The sequence below is a fragment of the Camelina sativa genome, chromosome 10, assembly GCF_030686135.1.
Source record: "Camelina sativa cultivar CO46 ecotype springtype chromosome 10, ASM3068613v1".
NCBI lineage: Eukaryota > Viridiplantae > Streptophyta > Magnoliopsida > Brassicales > Brassicaceae > Camelina > Camelina sativa.
The window spans coordinates 11,029,963-11,046,104 of record NC_141889.1 but is presented as its reverse complement, the minus strand read 5'-3'; the positions used below and the strand labels follow the sequence as shown (position 1 = coordinate 11,046,104).

Sequence of the window (16,142 nt, the reverse complement as noted above, 5' to 3'; positions counted from 1 at the left end):
CCGCTCTTCTCTCTGCTCTTCTCTGTGAATTTTGCAGCAGAAATGCAAAACACATGTCTGATTACATTTTATACAGTCAAGTTTAGATTTTTCGTCGATTAGGATTTGAGTGGTGTAATGGATTAATGTACCACGGTTTCATATATAACCTACTCGTAAGAGACATAGACTTCTTTGACGTATTCCCCAAAGCCAACAACTTGTTTCATATGTCAAAAAACACAAATAAAACGATAGACCCTCTAGGCTAAACATTAAACAATGCAATTGGTCGTTTTACAAAGACAGAAAGGAACACGACCACCGGAAAACCAAGTAATTGCTGACCTGATTCCAACATCGAACAACTGTTGGATCTTGGTTTCAACATTGTACAACTGTTTCTTCTACACGTCTAATTGTTGGACCAGTTTCTGATTCTAACGCTGTAGAACAAAGGCATCATCCTGAAGAAGAAATTAGAAAAAAATCCAGAAGTAAACAACATGTACATAATCCTTATTTGCAAATTGCATCATTCTAAAACTGCAATTATACACACAACTCGCACACCAACTTACATAATTTCCAATAGCCAACTTCTCTTCCTTGAAATCCAAATTCAATATCTTCTCATCAGCTTCGAAGCGAAGCTTAGTAGATTGATCATGAAAGACATCTTCTTCTTCTTTAGGGCGGCGACTGTCAAAGATTAACAGGGGAGAGAAAAGAAATTAAATTAGGTCAAATAAAATTTATCTTTTAGAAAGACAAACTCAAAAAAGTTATAGGATCCGCGTGTTTTTAAAACGGATCCATTGAAACATGCAGGTCGGGTAATCGAATTTCCATTTGTTCTGACGATTGTACCCTTCTGAATTTCGAGAAACGTTTTCGTTTTCGTAAAATTGAGTGGCAATCTGTATAAATACTTAGATAATTTCTGACATATCTAAAAATGTACTGCTCTTTTAATTATAAGAAGATATAAAACCAAATAAATCTATAAATCTATGAGTTTTGGAGACGTTTTAACAATGAAACCGACACATCACAATCTTGAATTTTCATTATCTTTTGAAGACGATGTTAGCCCAGATGAATTTAATTGGACAATAGTACTGACTACGATTTATATAAAAATTAAACTCTTTTGTCACTAATCTGAACAATGGTAGGTGCTCTAGCTTTACTCCATAAATCATCTCTTGCCGTGCCTACAAACTTAGAATAGAGGCCTTCGGAAATTTTGATTTCATTTATGTTGATAGTTGATTATATGTATATATCCTTAGGCAAATTTTGAATTAGTGATCAGTTTTTATATTCTTTTGATTTCAGTAGCAATTGGGGTTGGTTGCCCGTGACTATAAAACATAAAGATAATGTGTCATTGGGTTGTTGTCGTTGGTGCTGAACATGTCGGCCTCGTTTTTTATTTTTATTTTACGTTTTCTTTTTGTTTTTAATTAAAAACAAATTATTTTTATAGTTTGGAATAATCTTTGTTAGCATCTTGATTCTTTTATACAACTCTGAAATATTGATTTTTAAACAAATCATATTCAGCAAAGCTAGATGAGTTAACTAATTTTTAAAACTAAATCAACAATGTAGATAAGTCTATCTATATTAACATTTTTGCATCAGTTTTAGCAAAGAAATTTTGGAGTTGAGAAATATTTACATCTCATGCCATTGTAATTAAAAATAATAAAATAATAATAATTAAAACAATTAAGCAAAAATCGGGAATACTTGTTTTCCTAAAATATATGAACAAAATCAATTTCTGTTTTTGTTTTTAATTATAAATTTTAAATATTTTAGTGAAAAAGAAACTATAATTTCTTACCTTTTTCAATGTCGATTTTCCATAATTTGTTTGGCAAATTTATTTCCAAAGATATTGCAAAATACTATATGATTTTACATGATACATGTTTTATTTTTATAAGTTGTTTAAAATGGATTGAGCCATTGATGTCATGGATAAAAACAGAAAATAAACTAACAATGTATGATTTTATATGTATTTTATTTTAACCTCCACAAATGACGTATGTTTTTTGACTAAAAAAATGTGTCACTCATAGAGTTATGATCTCAAATATAAATATATGTCCTGTTACACACTTTAAATACCGAGTACATCAAATTTAGTCATATATGAGTAATATCAACAATTTTACTAACTTTGTGATAATAAACTAAAATCTGTGTAAATACCGATTTTAGCAATTTAACATACGCACAATACTAAATAAGCAACAATACTTTATGGAAAATTTTTATTTATCCACATGTCTAAACCTAGACTGAAAAAATCACAATTATGTGATGAGAATTAGGGTTAATATTAGTACACTTATATATTTTTGCGGGTTGGTCTAAAAGCAAAAAAAAATATCTTAAAACTTAATGTTATATAAAAAGAGTTAAAACAAACACTAACCCTCACACTCATATACAAAACTAACTATTTTTTTTAATAGCTAAGAGGTTTTGGGTGAAACTAACTAATTTCAAATTGGTGGATAAAATTTAAATAATATTATATAAACTACAAAGTAATATACATATTAACAGATGTTTACTTTCACAACAACTAATTTTGATTGATTAAATTCTAAAATAAAATATTTTTGATTAATTAAATTCCAACTGAATATAATAATTTTTAAATAAATAAAGTAAATAAAATTACAAATATCTCAATATTTGACTTATACAAGTTTGTAATCCAATGCATTTGACTAATTATAAGAGTTCGGATTGAACTTAAAATCTAGTAATTAATATAAGAAATGTTTATTTTGAAATCAACCTTTTACTTATTCTAAAATATCAAATATACCCAGAAAATAAATGTACGTCACTAATAAATAAAATACAACAATTCTTCATGAGCCATGTAACTCAAAACAATATATGTTTTACATTTCTTTCTAAAAAACAGTTGATGTATTAAACTTGTTTCTCGTAAGTCTAAGTTGTTATATATTTATCTTATTTTTAAAAAATTGATTGTTCCATTGTGCTACTAACGTTGAACTAAAACTCCAAGAATGTTAATTTTTAAGAGCTAAGATCTCCAGTTAGATTTCCCAACAACGATAAGAATATGGAGCTTGATGTGATTTCAAACCAATAGAATCCGTGCAATTGAGTAACATAGACAAAAACATCATATGCCATCCTTCCTCGAAGGAGTCTCCTCTTTATTGCAAGTTGACAAAAGCGAGAGACCCACTCGTTCACTTTCAGCTTTTAAAGATCGACATGAAATAAATATATCTTTTCTCTTTTGTCTAGTGAGGGTATATATTGACGATTTTTCTTTTCGATATAGCTTATAATAAAAATTCGAATTTTTGTCTAGTCTATACACTCAAAACATAATTACATATTTTCTTAACAAAAGGTTCAAAGTTTTTTTTTGTCCAAAAAAAAAAAAAAAAGAAGGTTCAAAGTTCAAACAACATACTATTTTCACTGGAGTTGTTGTCAGAACCTCTCTAATTAGTAAGCTACTAGTTCAATTCGTACTTCAAAGATTAGTGGCTTCACGTGATATATTGACTCAATCCTCTTGCATAACCGTAAAACCCCACATGAATGATGATTGATGATGAATAAGCTGCATTCTTTGTTTCAAGCGAACCATAAGGAGTGTGATCAATAGTCTTTGCTTTAAAGTGATCACTAAACCAAATCCCTAAATTCCTAATTCTTACAAAACATTTAGAACGTATTTGTTCTTATTCTTCTCCCTGCTCCAACTCCAAAAGAATAAGATGAATTAATTAGTTTTTTGTCTATTATATACTTGCCATCTATACAACAACATTATTAAACAAAACTTCACTAGAATTTAGTATGGATTGTAAAAACCTAGTTTTATAAACAAAACTTTTGGCACATAGTATTTGTTATCCGTAAACCGGCGGTTCAAGTTGGGAAGAAACAAAAGAAGAAGACCAACCGCTATAATAAAGTCATCTAAAGACCAAAAAAAAAATCCAAAGAAAGACAAGTTGAGAGACACGAGACCAATCACAAAATTGCTTCCATAGATTGCGTGACATCATCCTTGACGGCTACTTCAATTTATGTGTGTCTTATATGGATAAAACGCACGTGTTTAATTCACGAACCTTCATAGCTATTATGAAAATTCCATTACTTTCATATTTTCAACTTTTTTTAATATCCACTATACGCCTTAATTTATAATATAACTAGTCTTGTCAATATTCAAAATTTTCCAGGTTCATGAACCTTTTTTTTTTTCCATTTAATCTCTCTATATAAATATAACCAAACCTCCTTTTATTCTCATTCACACCGGACACTTCGAAATCTCAACAAGAACAAGAACCCAAAGATACAAAAACAAAAACATTTTCAAGAATTTTTCTTTAAGCTTAATAAACATATCTCTATCTTATTATTTATGTCGATGACGGCGGAATCTCAATCGGACTACGCTTTCCTCGAGTCGATACGGCGACACTTACTTGGTGAAACAGAGGCGCGACTCAGTGAGTCGATGACGAGTTCAGGGGAGCAATCTTGTACAACAACATGTAACAGCGTTAAACCGGTGTACGGACGGAACCCTAGCTTCGGGAAGTTGTATCCTTGCTTCACCGAGAGCTGGGGAGACTTGCCGCTGAAGGAAAACGATTCTGAGGATATGTTGGTTTACGGCATCCTTAACGACGCTTTTCACGGCGGTTGGGAACCGTCTTCTTCTTCTTCCGACGAGGATCGCAGCTCTTTTCCGGCGGTTAAGACCGAGACTACGGAGAGTTTCGCGGTGGATTCTGTTCCGGCGAAGATAGAGACGAGTCCGGTTCTTCCGGTTGCTGCTGCGGTGGCGGCGGCGAAGGGAAAGCATTACAGAGGAGTGAGGCAAAGGCCGTGGGGTAAATTTGCGGCGGAGATTAGGGATCCGGCGAAGAACGGGGCTAGAGTTTGGTTAGGGACGTTTGAGACGGCGGAGGACGCGGCGTTGGCTTACGACAGAGCTGCTTTTAGGATGCGTGGCTCCCGCGCTTTGTTGAATTTTCCGTTGAGAGTTAATTCAGGAGAACCCGACCCGGTTCGGATCAAGTCCAAGAGAGCTTCTAGTTCTTCTTCTTATGCCGGAGCTCCGAAGAAGAGGAGAACGGTGGCCGCCGGTGATGGAACGGATAAGGGATTGACGGTGAAGTGCGAGGTCGTTGAAGTAACACGTGGCGATAGTTTATTGGTTTTGTAGTTTTTGATTTTTCTTTGTTGGATTATTATGATTCTTCTAAAAGAGAAAACGTTAATAAGAAATTCGTTTATTATTATTATATATCTACCCTCCAATCATTTCATTCAGTAGTGCCAGTGGGATCAATCATTTTTTTTAAAAAAAAAGCTAACTATAACATTTAGAAAACAAATCATCATTCCTATTACTAGACCTATTACAAGTGGGATAAATTTTTATTAACGATAACATTTGTGAGAAAATTCAATATTCTCAATTGGTAAGATACAGTACAATAAGATATTTTGTGGACAAGATACATGAATGTACACAAAAGTGAAACACATAAAATTTTTTTTGACTTTCTGAAACAAATTAGCAGTTTTACAAAAATGCAAGGAAAAAAATAGTAGTCGTATCTTGAGTTAAATGTTTAAGTAAAAAACGTAACCACAGTTTTTAATTAGTTCGTTGGTCGGTAAATATTGTATGGTAAAATATTATGTTGTCTACTAATTAAAAATTTATGTGGTGTATTATTGATGTAAACATTAGATTTGTTATAGTTGTATTTGTATCAGGTGTATATAAAAAAGTATCGAACCCAATTATTGGAGAAAAAGACACAGTCACAGAACTAATTAAATACTAAATCAAAAATCAAATACAAACTGATATATACATACGACCAATCATGAGAATCTGATAGAAAGCTAACAGCCACAACAATTTTATTCTATTTAATAAATAAAAATGTAACCAAATCAATATAGTTATACAATTACCAGCAGAACAAGTCCCTGGAGAAAAGCAATCTCAGCATTGGTTTTGCTAATAGATTTTCTGTTTTTTTTTGAAATTTCCATTGTAGTAATTATAATACCAACACAACCATAAATAGTTATATACTGTACTTGCTAACTAGGATCATCGATCGTTTTTGCATTAGTACATTGTGCTTCAAAGGAAATAGAATCTGCTGCTGCTGTTCTTTCATCTTATGGTTGTGGCCTTGTGGGAGTTGCTGCTCAAGGTTAACAAAAAAAAAACTCAACTAGAACATTGACTTAAAATAATTTATTTTAATATTAGAAGAGTTTTGGACGTAAACTCAAGCTTCTCCTTTTCAAGTTTCAACGATGACTTTGAGTAGTCTACGATTATTTATTCTTAATGGAGAGATTTTTCACTGAATGTTTTATTTACAAGATGGCGACATTGTAAGCTGGTTCCTTAGATTTCGTGAATATATCCAAACGGGGATATTATTAGGAGGGGTACACAAGGTGAGAAAATACAATCTTGACTCTTGAGGCCATTTTCTTCTAAGATATTTGCAAGCTATATTTTCCGTGTTTTTATTTTCTTGGAAAGATTTAGAAATATTGAATTATATTGAAAAATTATTTCAAACCGTCATTGTATGAAAATATTTCAATAATAACAAAGAAATTCTATGTATTTCTATATTTTTGTTATTACTGAAAGTCTGAAACTACACCACATTTCTCTCGTAATTATTCAGCATGTTACCATTTCTTTTATTATTAGTTTTATTAGATTTGTGTATCATCAGATATTTGTTGGATAAATTCAACATCTACATTCTTCTTATCTAGGCTCAACCTTTTGGACATATAAAATATGCCTGTACACTGTACATTAGTAACAAATTAAGCTTAATTATTTTCCATTAAATATCTAATATGTCTTGACAATATATTAGAGAGAATTAAAAGTTACCGTCTAAGATTCCTAAGAAATTCTCTAGTTTCTCTTGTTACTCTGTCCTATCTTTTTAAGTGATTAAAATAAATGAACCAGTAGTTGATCTCCAAATAAAAAAATAAAATTCAAAATTATCTTATTTATATTTTGGTTTTAAAAGTAGATACTTGGCATATCAATTAATATATTTGATAGTGAGTAGTGATGGTAACGATGATGTTGCTAGGAAAGGAATGTTTTATCATCTTTAGGGTCCGAATGGTAACCGCGTATTTAGTAGTGCGGGACAAAAAATTTAATAGTGCGGTACGGTTCAATTGCGGTACGTGTGGGACAAATGTATTTGCGGAACAAGTGTGGTTATTCTAAAATAAGCGGTACAAAATAATGTTTGATTGATTAAATTAGCGGTACGGATTTCTTTATATTTTATTTTCATTTTCATTAATAATAAAGTTTTAATTTCTGAATTTTAAATACCAAAATTTATGTAAAATTAAAACTTGATTGGTAAAAATAATATTGCACTTCACAATTAAAAATTTGAATGGTAAAAAAAACCATGCAGAGTATCATGAATAAAAACATTAGAAAATATATTAATAATTAGTATAAATATAAATTATTATTTTTTGTTTTTAATGAAGAAACATTTTTATACAATTATGAATTTTAGATAATATCAAAATATATGGTAAAATCTAGTGTTAACATGCTTCCATTGAAATTGAATTTATTAAGCATTTAAATTAGTTTTTATAATTTTATATCTATTAGATAATTGAAAAGTGTATTTTGTATTAAATAATTTGAAAATATATTAAACAAAACTATTGTGAAAGTGTTTAAGAAAAACAGTAGGGTAATAAAAGAAAAATATAACTGCCAGTGACTTAGGAAAGAAAAAGTAGAACACAAAAAATAGTTTTTTTTTGTTAATTATCTTTTTCTATGAAAATATATAAAAAAACCATAAAATAATAATTTTATTCAGTGCAGTCTAAAAATCGCTGGTTAAAAACTATTATTGTTCTGAAAAGCGGTCCATGTTATTATTCAGCGGACAAAACTGCAATTTTTTTTTTTTTAAAAACGCAAAAAAGCAAGTTGTTTTGTGATTGGTGTTTGGTCTGCGGATTTGGTAAAAGGAAATTGAAAACGGTCTTTACCTTGCTACCATTCACGGCCTTAGAATATAGTTTTTGATTGATTGATCATAAAATAAAAATAATAGTTTTTGATTTATCTAAAGATTGTGGACGAAAAGAAAATATTATAAATTATTTTATTATTTTATTTTTCAAAATTCTACCAATTGACTTCTATGAAGACTACGGGTTTGGCCATGAACTTGGGGGATAAGAAATGGAACTATGTTTCTGTAAGAGTAATCTAAAACCAAGTTGTACGTAGCGTTACAATAGTATTCACATACTTCATTTCTTCTATTTGTATGCCTCAAATCAATATGAGATACATACAAAATCATCTAAATAAAACCCAAGGAAACCAATTTATTAATTGTTAAAGATAAAACAAGGGATGAGAAAATTATTACAATCACATATTGAGAATTGTTATATATATATATATATTTATTTATAAATAAAGAGAGATTTAATTATAATTAGGGGCAAGAACCACCATAAGTAATGGTTTGTTTATCTTTCAAATAATTCAACTTATAACAGTTGGGGTTTGGCGTATTAACAACCATCTCCAACTCACTGATGGGAGTGCTCTTCAAATTGGCATCAACATACTTTATGTCTTTAAAATACGATGACTTACTTAAATCGTTCCATTTATCTGGAAACTTCCCGTTGCCCATCGGAGCACCACCAACGGTACCCGCGCCGTAACGGATTGAATCAGCTCCCTGTCCTAGATGTGAGAAGAGTTCCTTAGGCCAATATCCAACTAGAGCACCATTACTCATTAGCAACCAATTCCCCGTAGGTCCATCCTGACATATTTTTTTTTATAAACGTTATGAAAACTTATTTGTATTCTGATAAAAAAAAAATTAGTTGTTTTGATAGGTATATTGTATGAAATGACTTACCCGAATAACAGATAGACTTGCAGTTACTTGGTGACCACCATAAGCAGAGACGTGGTCAAAAGTTTTGCCTGGATACAATTCTGGAGAGTGTTGTATATATCCTTTGCATACTGTATTTGCACACCCCGTTCTCTGAAATCCATCGTTCTATATTCAAAACAAACAAGAGCAGACTATATATTTTTAGTTTCATGGAAACATATCTATATATATATATATATATATATAATTATATATACAATATTCTTTAATATTTTGACATAATTATTTTCACAGTCTTAATTACCGTCCAATAAGTCGTGAAACGAGTATTGTTATCACCATAAAACTCTGGATCGATCTAAAAAACAAATGAAAATAAAATAAAATAAAATGAGAGGCATAGCCAAAATAGGTTGTACATATTCACGTTTTTAAAATGTAAAATAAATAGTAATATATATATATATATATAAAATATAAAACTGAATCATAAAGCTAAATAAACTTTTAAAAAACTGACAACATACCGCCCAACCAACCATAATGCAGTTGAGTCCTTGAGGAGCTCTACTCTCAATCCAAATCTGACTTCTTGTTGCTTTGCCACGGAACGTTGGTTTATGTATGCTTATGACTGCGCTCGCTCCATGGTATTTTTTACTTCCAGCTTTTGTGTCAAGTGTCGCCCACTAAAAACATCCCGACCAAATTTGCATATTACTATTAGTCTATTGGAAAAAGAAAAGAAAAAAAAACACAACCACCAATTATTAAGTAACAGTTTCTGATATTCGGTAATACATTTACTACTCTAGATTGAGCATTGAAATTGTTGACGTTGTTTCGAAGTTTCTGGATCGGGACCATCCCTCTCGGACATATAGTACTTCTCCTTGTTGAATTCATTGTAATCTACCAAAAAAAATAAAAATAATAACAACTTAACTACGAATTCACCAAATATATGAAAAAATTCAACAAAAAATAAAAGAAAAAGAATTACATGGAGTTTGTGGTGTTTCAGTAAAGGATGTTGCAATGAGGGTTGTTTGTAGATGTCGACACACTCAAAAAACTGATCATCCTTTGCCTATATACGTGACAAAAACGAAAAATGAAATCGAGATTTTAATCAGATTGATTATGAATCAAGATGATGATAATATAAATTCGATTGTTTTTGCTTGTAATGATTTAGAGTTACGTACATGAGTTGTTGCTGCAAGATACAAGAGGAATAGAGCCAAGATTGTTGAGTATTGGAGATACATGCTGATCACTTTTTTTCGTCTATCTGTTTTGTACTCAATCCATTCCAAATTGTAAGATCTCCAATGTTTATATATGGTACCAAATATGTTGGAAGGTGTCAAAAAGATTGAGATATATTCAAAGAATTAAGTAGTTTAAATTTCTTTCTCTAATACAGCAATGTAAATCCAAGAATCATGGAAACTAATAAATGTTAAAACATTGACCAAAAGAATAAAAATAAATAAATGTAAGAATAAGATAAACTGCTTTCAATTTTATGAGGAAATAATTCAGGATAATATATATTATTCTGAGTTATTTCTTTTTTCATCATCAGTTACCTTTTTTTATTTAAGATTTTTTTTTCCTCTTTTCATCAAACATAATACAAATTTCTGTAAATGGATATAGTATTATACTGATCTAAAAGTCTAAACCATGATCATCAACTGTAAATTGTTCAGAATGTAGAAAAACAGAAAACGAAGGATATAAAATCTGTCTGGGTCAATACGTCACAAACTCAAAAACAAGACTAAGAAGGACCTTTGCTTTCTTAAAAAGAGCTTCAGGTTCTCTTCGAGATGGCTATCACATTGAAGTTGAGTGAACCCGGATTCTTCTCAATCATACTCTTTATCACTTTAGTAGCGTCCTGCGAATTTTAGTATCACCCACGATATATACATCAAACACGTGCAAGTGTTACCAGTTTGTCTTATAAGAAATACCATTGTACGTTCCAAAGATTCAAGAGTTTTATAGTACCTTCAATAGGGTAGCTGGAGAGGAAGCACCGTGTGAAATTGGTCCTGCCTTTCTTCCATCAAGTTCATAGAGTTCACCTGAAATGTATGGGTAATGAAAGGAGGAGTTCCATAAATTAGTGCCAATTAAGAAGTGAGTTTGATTTCACTTTGGGTGTTAATGTGAGAATATGTTACCTTCTACACAAGCTAAACAGATGAAATGCGTGTCTACGCCGTCTGAAGCCTGAAGATGGAATAAAAAGAGTAAAAACCAATGTAAGATCCAAAATGAACAAGATACATTAGCATGAATGGGAGGTGAGAAGTTACCGGTGTATCACCAGCTGTAACAGCTACAGAATGAGCATCTTCTATCTGACTGTCATTCTCAAGATACCTTGCACGCTATCAAAGTATCCAGAAAAACATTAGACACAAAGCAAACAACACACTCAGAATTGATAGTAAGATAGAAAGAAGAAGATAACAAAGCACCTCCATAGGAGTCATGTTGGCAGTGGATTTAAGGAATTTATCCAGGAACGATCCCTCAGCTAAAAGAAAAAAAGCAAGGAGAGAATGTTATATCTATTCATATCCTCAGATTAAAGAAGAAGAAAAGCACATATAATAAAGTTTGAGCAAAACTCACAGATTTTGATTTCAGAGGTAATGTTCCCAATAGCATGAAGGAGGCCAATGGTTCCACAAGCATTACCCACAGTTTGTTTCATGAAGTAGACTTTATCACTATGAGCCTATTCAATTCATTCATCCAACAAAAGAACCACAGAATGAGAGAAGTAGATTAACAGAAACAAAGGTTCCTTCTCATGTAACAACAAACTAACCTTTTCCTTGATTTCCTTGTCTTGCTCGATTCTCTCTTCTTCACTCTACAGAGATCACAACAAGGTTTCAAAAATTCAATCAAAAATTATACAGAATCAAACATGGATTTACAAAATTGATAAATTACATAATAGAGAGAGAGAGACCTTTTTGGTGATGGGGTAAAGGAAGAGAACAGCAAGAACAGGCTTTGGAACCATCTCAAGAAGTTCATCGTCTAAGCCAAACACATCATTGCACTCTGCTTCATCTGGGACTAGACCAAGTCCCCATAGAAACTGTACAGACCCCGATACGATACGATTAAGGAATTACTAACAATAACCTAAGATTCTTCCCCAAATTTTCGAAATTCCGGTGATCGGAGGAGTAATTAGCGGAACCAGAAGGGATAAAATTTGGAGAGTGAAGCAATACCTGATTCATAACATCTGGGTTGGCTTCAAGTGGAAGCCATCTCTTAGTTGAAGAACCCTCGACTGCGGTCGCCATCTTCGGATCTTTCTTCGTCTCTTTCGATCGAAGTTTTTGCAGAAGAGAAATCAATCTTTCTATAAGAAAACAACATACACTTCGCCTCCGAAGTACTAAACCCTTGAATCATTCGAGAATCAAGCCCATATAATGCTATTAACGGGCCTGGCCCATTGTGATATTTGCAATCCTAAAATCACGAGTTGTGGTGGTACTCAAAACTCATTTGATTTTAATTTGTTTCGAGCACTTGTGCAAAAAAGCCGAAAACAATCAGGTGGTGAAATTCACAAAGAGAAAAGCATGACAGTGGTGATATTATAGGCCTTATTGCGTGAGTAATCGGCAACTGTGTAGTCTGCGTTATCCATGGAAATACAAGATATGAATCTAAAAAGACAGTATGATTCGAATGTGTGTTCTACTGTTTCCATTGATCTACAAATATGGCAATGATTGTCAACCACATTATTCTGAAACAAGAACTGAAGATTCAGAATGTACAAAAAGAGAGAATCGGAGTAAATCATCAACTCAGAAACAAGACTAAGGGAGATTTGCTTCTTGAGAAGAGTCTCTCAGGCTTTCTTAGAGATGGCTATCACATTGAAGTTGAGAGAACCCGGATTCTTCTCGATTATCTTCTTTATCACTTTTGCTGCGTCCTGCAAGCGTGTATAATAATATTACCAAAGATGTACATCAAAGCTATATATAGGTATTGTCTAAGCTTAAAGAGTGAAGGGTTTACAGTACCTGCAACAAGGTAGCTGGAGAGGAAGCCCCATGTGAAACTGGACCTGCCCTATCTCCATCAAGTTCATACAGCTCACCTGCATTATATGGTAACAGAGTGTCACAATTTAGTGCCAACTTGGAAGTGAGTTTGATTTCAGTATATTCATTTTGGTATTGATATAAAAATTTGTTACCATCTACACAAGCTAAACAGATGAAATGCGTGTCCACGTCATCTGGAGCCTGAAGATGGGGAAAAGTAAAAACAACCAATGTAAGATCCAAATAAACAAGCCACAGATACATTAGCATTAATGGGAGTTGGAGAAGTTACCGGTGTATCACCAGCTGTAACAGCTACAGAATGAGCATCTTCTATTTGACTGTCATTCTCAAGATACCTTGCACGCTATCAGAGTTTACATAGAGACATTAGACACAAACACACTAGAAAGATCAAATATATAGGAGAAAGACAAGATAGAGAAACACCTCGATAGGACTCATATTGGCAGTGGATTTGAAGAATCTATCCAAGAACGATCCCTCAGCTAAAAAAAAAAGAAAGGAGAAAGTGATAACCCATTAAGGACTCATATCCTTAGATTAAAGAAGAAGCACAAAGAAAGCCTGAAGATAACTAACTCACAGAGTTTGATTTCGGAGGTAATATTCCCAATAGCATGAAGAAGACCAATGGTTCCACAAGCATTATCCACGGTTTGTTTCATAAAGTAGACTTTGTCACTATGCAGCTATCAATATCATTCATCCACACAACAAAACCATTAACGAAACTTCACTACAGAGACAAAGGGTTCCTTTTCTTAAACCAAATCAGATGTTAATCAGATTAAAAAAAAAACTCACCTTTTCCCTGATTTCTTTGTCTTGCTGGATTCTTTCTTCTTCACACTACATAGCAACAAAAAAAAAAAAAAGGGTTTTATTTTTTTTTCAATGAAGATATGATCAGAATTCAGAATCATAGATGATGGTATTGTTGCAAAGAAGATACCTTTTTGGTGATGGGGTAAAGAAAGAGTACAGCAAGAACAGGCTTTGGAACCATCTCAAGAAGTTCGTCGTCTAACCCAAATACATCATTGCACTCTGCTTCATCTGGATCAAGACCAAGTCCCCAAAGATACTGTACAAACCAATACGAACAATCACTGAAAAAAACCTTCTAAGAAACCATTTTTTTTTCCGGTGATCGGAGACGAGAATCGACGAATGCTTTTGAGGATTCAGAAGGGAAAATTGGGGAGTAAAAAAGCAACACCTGATTTATAACATCTGGATTAGCTTCAAGTGGAAGCCATTTCTTAGCTGAATAGCCTTCGTCTACTACGTTCGCCATTTACGGATGTCTCTCGTCACTTTACTGTTTCCCTCTCGATCGAATTTTGCAGAAGAAATCAATCTCTCAGAGCAATTCTTCGGCACCAAGATACGAAGCCCTCAACATCCCAGAACGATGCCCACTAAAGCCCATTTAATAAGCGGTACTTAAACGATATTGGCCCAATAAAATTTTCGACCTCAATGTTTTGTTAAAACTTTATATATATACAAGATTAAATTTGAACCCATGTATATAATTTTTTTTATTATTATTTTATATTGTATTTGTTATTTAAATACAGTATTTAATGTTTTGTAAATATAGGAATAACTAAATTTCTCGGCCGTTTGTGCAACTAAATGTTTAAATTAGTTTTTAACCCGTAATATATTTCATGACTATTTGTTTGTTATATTTAGTTTGTTTTTTTTTAGTGTTTGAGATTCTATTTTGATTTGTAAGTATTATAACAAAAAAGAGATCTAAATATATAATAAGTCATTTATACACTATAATTAAGTCACATTTTTAATGATTTAATTAATTTACACAATCTTAGTTAAATCAACTTAATTTCATATGACAAGTAATATTAATAGTGTTTAAAAATAATAAAATGAGAATTTAACCCGTGTTATCAAAAATATATTGATATTTTATTAATTCCAACATGTCCTTTTTATAACTCATTTTACTATATAACCATATTATATAGTATTTTAAACTTTTTTAATTTTACATATTCATAATATTTTAAAATTTTATTAAGTTTAGATATATTAATTATAAAATTTAAATAAATTTGAATCGAAGTTCTTCTTACATTATGAATCAAAGCTCACAGGTTTTAGAAAACAAAATGGGAATCAAATTGTTGTTTTCTTTGTTTGTAAATGATTAAAGATAGAATATCTTCAAAACATAATAGAGGATGTGGTTAAATATATCATAATTTCTGTTTTCATATTGATTTTGCTGTAATTTTTTTTAGTTGGAATGGAATGTAAAATATTTAGAATACAAAATCTGAAGTAATGCTATTTTTGGAAATTTTTTTAGGGATTAACTTTGTAAATAAGTACAAATAAAAGGGCAGCTACCAAAATGTACTTCAAAAATGTTTATATACTAGATTTTAACCGCATATTAATTTATATTATAAATACTCCAATTTATTAGATTTAACTTTGTATTTTTAATTGTTCATATGAAAAAATATAGTTATTCTGAATATTAGAGTTTTTAAAAGAAGAAAATATTGTATAGATATTTTTGGCATATGTTATTAAGTGTAATAAATTTCTTAATATATAAATTGTTTTAGGAAATTATAAACCAAATTTGTATAGACATTTTAGGAATCTAATTGATTCTGTTTGTATGTGCAATTTTTTAAAGATTAATTTTGTAAATAAGTATAACTTAAAGGAAACCAAATGTACTTCAATTTATAGAAACACCACGGGATAATTATTTAGTTTTATTTATTATAATTTGAGAAATCTGAGGAATCAACCCCTAAGTACCTTAAATCAAGTAATGTAGATGACTAAATCTACATTTTACAATCAAAATATGTAAAGCAAAAATTTCTATAGAAAGTCTATACAAACAAAATCTCTAAACATAGTTTTGGTGATTTTATGGGATTAAAACTTTGATGGATAGAGCTGTTTTTGAAAAAATCGGAATGTATAGATATTGTTAAGATTTTATGGCAATAAATGT

The 16,142-nt window shown here is 31.3% G+C and overlaps 3 protein-coding genes and 1 pseudogene across 4 annotated transcripts; 1 reads left to right on the top strand and 3 right to left on the bottom strand.

Moving 5' to 3' along the window:
• Window positions 1-4,245: 4,245 nt before the first annotated feature.
• LOC104718589 (ethylene-responsive transcription factor 1A pseudogene) lies at window positions 4,246-5,326 on the top strand (annotated as a pseudogene). The gene has a single exon (XR_015568367.1). The product of XR_015568367.1 is annotated as an ethylene-responsive transcription factor 1A pseudogene (transcript).
• Window positions 5,327-8,448: 3,122 nt separating this feature from the next.
• Window positions 8,449-10,365, bottom strand: LOC104718588 (protein neprosin-like). Its single transcript, XM_010436353.2, has 7 exons — window positions 10,208-10,365; window positions 10,003-10,089; window positions 9,801-9,911; window positions 9,527-9,688; window positions 9,304-9,357; window positions 9,018-9,164; window positions 8,449-8,918 (listed from the first exon to the last, which is right to left on the bottom strand). The coding sequence occupies exons 1-7, from the start codon at window positions 10,268-10,270 to the stop codon at window positions 8,580-8,582; spliced, it is 963 nt and encodes a 320-aa protein (XP_010434655.2). The 5' UTR covers window positions 10,271-10,365; the 3' UTR covers window positions 8,449-8,579.
• A 280-nt stretch (window positions 10,366-10,645) lies between these two features.
• On the bottom strand, window positions 10,646-12,445 carry LOC104718586 (ubiquitin carboxyl-terminal hydrolase 3-like). The gene is made up of 9 exons (XM_010436352.3): window positions 12,272-12,445; window positions 12,001-12,132; window positions 11,854-11,898; window positions 11,655-11,760; window positions 11,498-11,556; window positions 11,333-11,407; window positions 11,198-11,246; window positions 11,022-11,098; window positions 10,646-10,908 (listed from the first exon to the last, which is right to left on the bottom strand). The coding sequence occupies exons 1-9, from the start codon at window positions 12,344-12,346 to the stop codon at window positions 10,822-10,824; spliced, it is 705 nt and encodes a 234-aa protein (XP_010434654.1). The 5' UTR covers window positions 12,347-12,445; the 3' UTR covers window positions 10,646-10,821.
• Window positions 12,446-12,713: 268 nt separating this feature from the next.
• LOC104718585 (ubiquitin carboxyl-terminal hydrolase 3) lies at window positions 12,714-14,553 on the bottom strand. Its single transcript, XM_010436351.3, has 9 exons — window positions 14,352-14,553; window positions 14,085-14,216; window positions 13,937-13,981; window positions 13,716-13,821; window positions 13,559-13,617; window positions 13,401-13,475; window positions 13,261-13,309; window positions 13,085-13,161; window positions 12,714-12,993 (listed from the first exon to the last, which is right to left on the bottom strand). The coding sequence occupies exons 1-9, from the start codon at window positions 14,427-14,429 to the stop codon at window positions 12,907-12,909; spliced, it is 708 nt and encodes a 235-aa protein (XP_010434653.1). The 5' UTR covers window positions 14,430-14,553; the 3' UTR covers window positions 12,714-12,906.
• Between the last annotated feature and the right edge of the window lie 1,589 nt (window positions 14,554-16,142).

Excerpts from the sequence above, each read along its gene's own strand:
- LOC104718588 (XM_010436353.2), bottom strand. The coding sequence starts at position 10,270 with ATGTATCTCCAATACTCAACAATCTTGGCTCTATTCCTCTTGTATCTT. Across the intron at positions 9,912-10,002 it reads TGAAACACCACAAACTCCAT|ATTACAATGAATTCAACAAG; the intron begins GTAATTCTTTTT and ends TTTTTTTGGTAG. Across the intron at positions 9,165-9,303 it reads GTTTCACGACTTATTGGACG|AACGATGGATTTCAGAGAAC; the intron begins GTAATTAAGACT and ends TTTTGAATATAG.
- LOC104718586 (XM_010436352.3), bottom strand. The coding sequence starts at position 12,346 with ATGGCGACCGCAGTCGAGGGTTCTTCAACTAAGAGATGGCTTCCACTT. Across the intron at positions 11,761-11,853 it reads ACAAGGAAATCAAGGAAAAG|GCTCATAGTGATAAAGTCTA; the intron begins GTTAGTTTGTTG and ends TGAATTGAATAG. Across the intron at positions 11,557-11,654 it reads TACCTCTGAAATCAAAATCT|CTGAGGGATCGTTCCTGGAT; the intron begins GTGAGTTTTGCT and ends TTTTTCTTTTAG.
- LOC104718585 (XM_010436351.3), bottom strand. The coding sequence starts at position 14,429 with ATGGCGAACGTAGTAGACGAAGGCTATTCAGCTAAGAAATGGCTTCCA. Across the intron at positions 13,982-14,084 it reads TTTACCCCATCACCAAAAAG|TGTGAAGAAGAAAGAATCCA; the intron begins GTATCTTCTTTG and ends GTTGCTATGTAG. Across the intron at positions 13,618-13,715 it reads TACCTCCGAAATCAAACTCT|CTGAGGGATCGTTCTTGGAT; the intron begins GTGAGTTAGTTA and ends TTTTTTTTTTAG.